The sequence below is a fragment of the Orycteropus afer genome, unplaced genomic scaffold (genome assembly GCF_000298275.1).
Source record: "Orycteropus afer afer isolate SDZICR_OR568_19922 unplaced genomic scaffold, OryAfe1.0 scaffold00172, whole genome shotgun sequence".
Lineage (NCBI taxonomy): Eukaryota > Metazoa > Chordata > Mammalia > Tubulidentata > Orycteropodidae > Orycteropus > Orycteropus afer.
The window spans coordinates 2,230,748-2,236,805 of record NW_006921759.1 but is presented as its reverse complement, the minus strand read 5'-3'; the positions used below and the strand labels follow the sequence as shown (position 1 = coordinate 2,236,805).

Here is a 6,058-nt window from a genome sequence, read left to right as displayed (position 1 = left end):
CCCCAGTGAAAAGCAGCCCCTGAGCCCTGTGCCCACCTCCCTCAGGCCCTGGTCTTACAATAGAGCTGCCCCAGGGCAAAAGCAGCCCCTGAGTCCCTATACCCACCTACCTTGGGCACCAGCCTTAAAATAGAGCCACCACCAAGTATAAAGCAGCCCCCCAACCCCAGGCCCACCTACCTCAGGCCCAGGCCTTAAAATAGCGTTATCCCCAAGGGAAAAGTAGCCCCTGAGCCCCAAGGGCTTGATTTTCTCTACTATTTCTTTGTTTTCTGCTTTGTTTATTTGCTTTGATCTTTATTATTTCCTTACTTCTAGGTACTGTAGGTTTCTTTTGTTGCTCTTTTTCTGATTGTTGAAGTTGTTGAGTTAAAATGTTGATTTTGAGTCTTTCCTCTTTTTTGATGTGTGCATTTATTGCTATAAACTGACATCTGAGTACTTCTTTCACTGTGTCCCATAGGTTTTGGTAAGTTGTATCTTCATTCTCATCTGTTTTGGGAATTTTTTTATTTCACTTTTTATTTCTTCCGTTACCCAGTAGTTTTTGAGCCTTGTATTATTCAGTTTCCACATACTTGATTTTTTTCACTTGATCTTCCTATTATTGATTTCTAATTTTATAGCACTGTGATCTGAGAAGATGCTTTGTGTAGTATTTCATTGTTTTTGAATTCATTGAGGATTGTTTTGTGTCCTAACATATGGCATATTCTGGAGAATGATCCATGTGCACTGGAGAAGAATGTGTATTGTGTCTTGGTTGGGTGGAGTGCTCTGTATATGTCTGTGAGGTCAAGTTGGTTGATAATGTTGTTGAGTTCTGTGTGTTTGTTCAGTTTTTTTCCAGTCATTCTGTCCATCCTTGAAAGTAGTGTGTTAAAGTCTCATACAAGTATTGTAGAGTTGTCCATTTTTCCTTTCAATTCAGTTAATATTTGCTTTATGTATTTTAGGTATTTATTGTAATATATTTTATATGTGTGTGTGTGTGTGTGTGTATGTGTATAAATATTTAGATATTTATTATGGTAATATCCTCTTAGTCAATTGACCCTTTTAGCATCATATCATGTCGTCCTTTGTTCCTTATGCTGTTTTTCACCTTGAAGTCTATTTTATTGGAAATTAATATTGGCACTCCTGCTCTATTTTGGTTGCCATTAGCTTGGTATATTTTTTTTCTACCCTTTTATTTTGAGTTTATTTTTATCTCTGTATCTAAGGTGGGTCTCTTGTAGTCAGCATATCAATGGGTCTTCTTTTCTTATTCATTCTGCTACTCTCTTTCTCTTCATGGGTGCATTTAGTCCACTCACATTGAGTGTAATTAGTGATAGGTATGAATTTATTGGTGTCATTCTATTGTGTTTTTTGTTGTGTTGTTGGTGAATACCTTGTTCCTATTTTTCTGGGCTGAGTTCATTTTGTTATCAAGTGTTTTTTCTCTTTTCTTAATTATTTTTGGTTTTGTGCTTACTAAGTCCTCGTGTTCTTTTTTCTGAGTTTGCTTTGAAGGATTGTTAATTATCTTTGTGGTTACCCTGATAGTGTAGTGACTGAGGCACTTGACTGCTAACCAGAAAGCTAGCGGTTCACACCTACCAGCCACTCCTTGGAAGGAAGGTTGGGCAATCTACTTCCATAGTGGTATTGCCTTGGAAACCGAAGACGGGTTACTATGAGTTGGGTGCGACTCAGCGGCACATAACAACAACCCTGAAGTAAATTCTTATCTCTGTAACTTTGGGACAGTTTGTTCTATAAAGACACAGTCCTGTCTTCCTCTCTATTTGGAAGTTTTGTAATTAAAACTTTATTCCCTCAATTTGCTTTTGTGGCTGGTTTCGTCAGCAGATTGACTGCTTTATTTCTCTATGTACATTTCTTGTGAACTTATTTTGAGAATCTTTTTCTGGTTTGGTTTCTAGTTGGTGATGTCAAGTATCTTGATTTAAATTTGTTTTCTCTGTTGTGGCTTCTGTACTGGAAGGACTCCCTTTAGTGTTTCTCATCGAGTTGGTCTGGTTTTCGCAAACTCCTTAATTTCTTTTTGTCTGAGAATGTCTTGATTTCACCCTCATATTTGAGGGATAATTTGTCTGGATAGATAATTTTAGGTTGGAAGTTCTTTTCCTTCAAAGTTTTATATATGCTGTCCCACAGCCTTCTTGCCTGCATGGTTTCTGCTGAGAATTCAGAGCTTAATCTTATTGGTTGCCTGTTGTTGGTGACATTTCGTTTTCCCAAGCTGCTCCCAAGATTCTTTCTTTGTCTTTGGTTTTGGAAAGTTTGATTATGATAGGTCTTGGTGACTTTCTTTTGGGGTCTATCCTGTGTGGAGTTTGTTGAGCTTCTTGGATGAATATCTTTTCTTCCCTCATGATATGTGGGAAATTTTCTATTAGCAAGTCTTCAACAATTTTCTCAGTGGCTTCATCTTGTTCTAGTATTCCAGTCAGGCATATGTTGTTTCTTTTCATGCCGTCCCATATAACTCTTAGGTTCTCTTCATTTCTTTTAAATCTTTTTTACGATTTTTCTTCATATAGGCTGGCATCAAGGCATTTGTCTTCTAGCTGGGGAATGTGTTCTTCAGTTCTAGTGTACTCTTTTGTCCTTCCATCGTGTTATCTATGTCCATAATTTTAGTGTTCATCTTCTATATTTCTAATTGCTCTGTTTGTATGAGTTCTAATTGAGTAATTTATCTTGTTACTTTGTTCCTGAATTATTTTCCTGCATTCTTCCAGAGTACTTACTGTCTGGCTGCTTGCTGTTTTTGTTTTTGGTTTCCTTGAGTTCTTCTTGGAGGGTCCTATATATATTTACTTTCTGAATTCCTTCTCAGATAGTTCTATTGCTTGCTCTTCCTTTAAGACACATAATTCTTTGTTGTTGTTAAGTGCCATCAAGTCGTCTCTGACTCATAGCAACCTTATGTACAACAGAATGAAACACTGCCTGGTCCTGTGCCAGCCTCATGATCCCTAATATACCTGAGCCCATCGCTGCAGCGACTAGGTCAACTCATCTTCTTGAGAGCCTTCCCTTCTTTTGTTGACCTTCCACTTTACCAAGCATAACATCCTTCTCCAGTGAATGGTCCCTTCTGAAAACATGACCAAAGTAAATGAAGTCTGGCCATTGTTGCTTCCAAGAAGCATTCTGACAGCACTTTCTCCAGGACAGATCTGTTTGTTTTTTAAGCAGTCAACGTTTCTTTCAGTATTCTTTGCCAACATCACAACTCAAGACCATCAACTCTTCGTTCTTCCTTATTCATTGTCCAGCTTTCATGTGCATATGAGACAATTGAAAATACCATGGCTTGGGTTAGGTGCATCTTAGTCTTCAAGGAGATATTTTTGCTCTTCAGCACTTGAAAGAGGTCTTTTGCAGCAGATTTGCCTAATGCAATACATCTTTTGATGTCTTGACTGCTATTTCCATTGGTGTTAATTGTAGAACCAAGTGATATGAAGTCTTTGACATCTTCAGTCTTTTCTCATGTATTGTGATACTGCTTAATTCTTTACTTGGGCTTTTGTTTGTTATCTTGTTCTGGTCTTTTGGTTTGATTTGAGGTTGTCTGTTGTTTCTTAGATATTCTGAAGTTGTTGTCTTTAATTGTTAGCTATGTAGTGATTTGTTTCACCCTGATTTTATGTTTTACTGTATCTGAGAGTGTGTAGCAGGTGCACTTCTTAGGTTATTAACTCAGCTAAACTGGGTCACTCTCCAGCACTATCTATGTTGGTATAATCACTGGTGGGAAAGTGGGTTCAGGTCTCTGTTGTGAATACGGTTTGGTGTTAGGATGAATAGGTGTTGTCCACCATCTGTAGTAGCTGTGGTTGCCTAGTAGAGGTTTAATATGTTTCTCCTGTTGCACAAGGCAGAGAGAAAAGAGAAAAGGGGGGAAAATGCTAGAATGGAACCCCGGGATAGAAAAGTCAAAGGAGCTTAGGGTGAGAAAATTCAGTCAGCAATGCGGGCATGGGTAGGGAAGCTTGGGTCCTTTTGGGGGCCTCTGCTGAGGATGGTGCCTGTTGTTGTTGTTGTTGTTGTTATGTGCCATCAAGTCGGACCCGATTCATAGAGACCCCTCCTTGGGTTGCCGGGGCAGTATCACTATGGAAGTAGATTGCCCAACCTTCCTTCTGAGGAGTGGCTGGTGGGTTTGAACCACTAGCCTTCTGGTTAGCAGTCAAGTGCCTTAGGCACTATGCTACCAGAGCTCCTGAGGATGGTGCCCAAGTGTTTCAAATTCGGAAGTAGTCTCAAAGGAAAGAGTGTTACTTGTCACTGCATGGACTGACAGATTTCAAAAATCCAGTGTACAGATTCAATCCTGACCACAAAGGGTTTCCAGGAGATTGGCCCAAACCCACTGCCTTGCACCCACTCCAGGGCTCCACCATCTTGGAGAGCACCACTCCCTTGCTCCCAGTCCACTCCAGACTCTGTGACAGCCCAAGCTGGGGGGTGGGGGTGTCCCGATCTGTTTGCCCATAAGCTTTTTACTCCCCCACGAAGTCCTAGCTCACCTCGTAAAATGCCCGGTGAGGCTATTCTGAGTCTTCAGTGCCTGTGGGTTCCCTGGTGTTTTTTTTTTTTTTTTCTTTTTTCCTTTTCCTTCCTCCCTCTCCTCTACTCTGCTTCCTCTGTCTCCACTGGCTGGGAAGGCCTGCCTTTTCCCCCAGTCATTTAGCCTGCTCTTTTTCTTTGCGTTTACTGGATCTAATGCTATATCTTCTCCTTAGCTGCTCATAACTCCAGTATCTATTATATCTGCTTTACCTAGTTATTCTGGGTTTCCAATGGAGGAGGGAGTGATTGTGGGTATTATCTGTATGATGCTATCTTCTGACCCCTGTATTAACTTTAAATAATTTTCTCCTGCCTAGAAAACAAAGCAGAAAAGAATGGAATTATCTTTGGAATTTCTTTGAAATTATATATTAATTAGAAAAGGACAGATATTTTTATGATACTGCATTTTTTCCATGTGGGAAAATGATTGTGCCTATTCATAATTTTATGTTCTTTATTTAATATTTTACATTTTTTTCCCCCATTGTTCTATGCCTTTCCTATAAATTTTGGTGCTGTTTTGAATGGCATTTTCCCCATTTTCATTTCTAACTAGATATTTTTGGTAGAGAGAAACTAGTGGATTCAAAGATGATTTTTGAGGGGAGGAAGAGGGTATTAAATGTTAAAATATCTATCCTATAGAATCGAATAGAATCAGCATTGACTGTGTAAATCAATTTACTTTCCCCAGTAGATGGCAGCGTCTTATGAATCAAGGAAACATTTGCGGCTCAGTCTGATTAACAAGGCTGTCTTTTGTTGTGGTTGTGGCTGAGGTTGATGGTTTGATTTGGGTTTTTTTTTGTTATACTTTCACAAATAATAGTATGTGTCTCTCTGTGTATGGTGTGGTTGTTTTCTTTATGTGCTTAATTTTATTAGCCAAGAGTTTTGAAGTAAACTGTTAAGAAGTAATATTGCATTTATCTTGCAATTACTGACATTTGCTGTAAATACAAAGGTGTAATTACAATTTTGTACATTTTTCTCTTTTTCTCTTTAGCACGAGAAGCCTTGCCAACGTGGGACAAACAGATTCAATCGCTTTGTTTCCAAGTGAATAACCTTTTGGAGAAAATCAGTCAGACAGCACCAGAATGGACAGCACAGGCCATGGAAGCCCAGATGGCTCAGTGAACCCTGTCAAAACTCTGTGCACACTACATCTTTTTTCATGTTGTACAGATTAATTTCACTTGTCTCCAAAGCATTTGCATCATGACTTTACACATTTCAGTCCTTTTTATGTTGGATTCTACTTAAGGAAGACATTATTAGAGCAGGAAATACAAGCATTTAAAAATACGTAGTACCCATGTATTTAGGATCTCTGTGTATCAGGCTGACTCAGATGTTTTGAAAGCTCTTTTTCTTTAATTGGAGTAAGTGAAATATCTGTGGCTAAAAAGTTTGGAATTTGTGGTCACTTTGTAGTTATGTAAAACATAAGCGCTTTGTG

At 38.9% G+C, this 6,058-nt stretch overlaps 1 protein-coding gene across 1 annotated transcript in view; it reads left to right on the top strand.

Moving 5' to 3' along the window:
• COPS4 (COP9 signalosome subunit 4) overlaps positions 1-5,736 on the top strand; it is a 115,908-nt gene extending 110,172 nt beyond the window's left edge. Inside the window, exon 10 of the mRNA XM_007946809.2 lies at positions 5,603-5,736. Coding sequence (XP_007945000.1) covers positions 5,603-5,736 — 134 coding nt within the window. The remainder of the gene's footprint in view (positions 1-5,602) is intronic.
• The last annotated feature ends 322 nt before the right edge of the window (positions 5,737-6,058 follow it).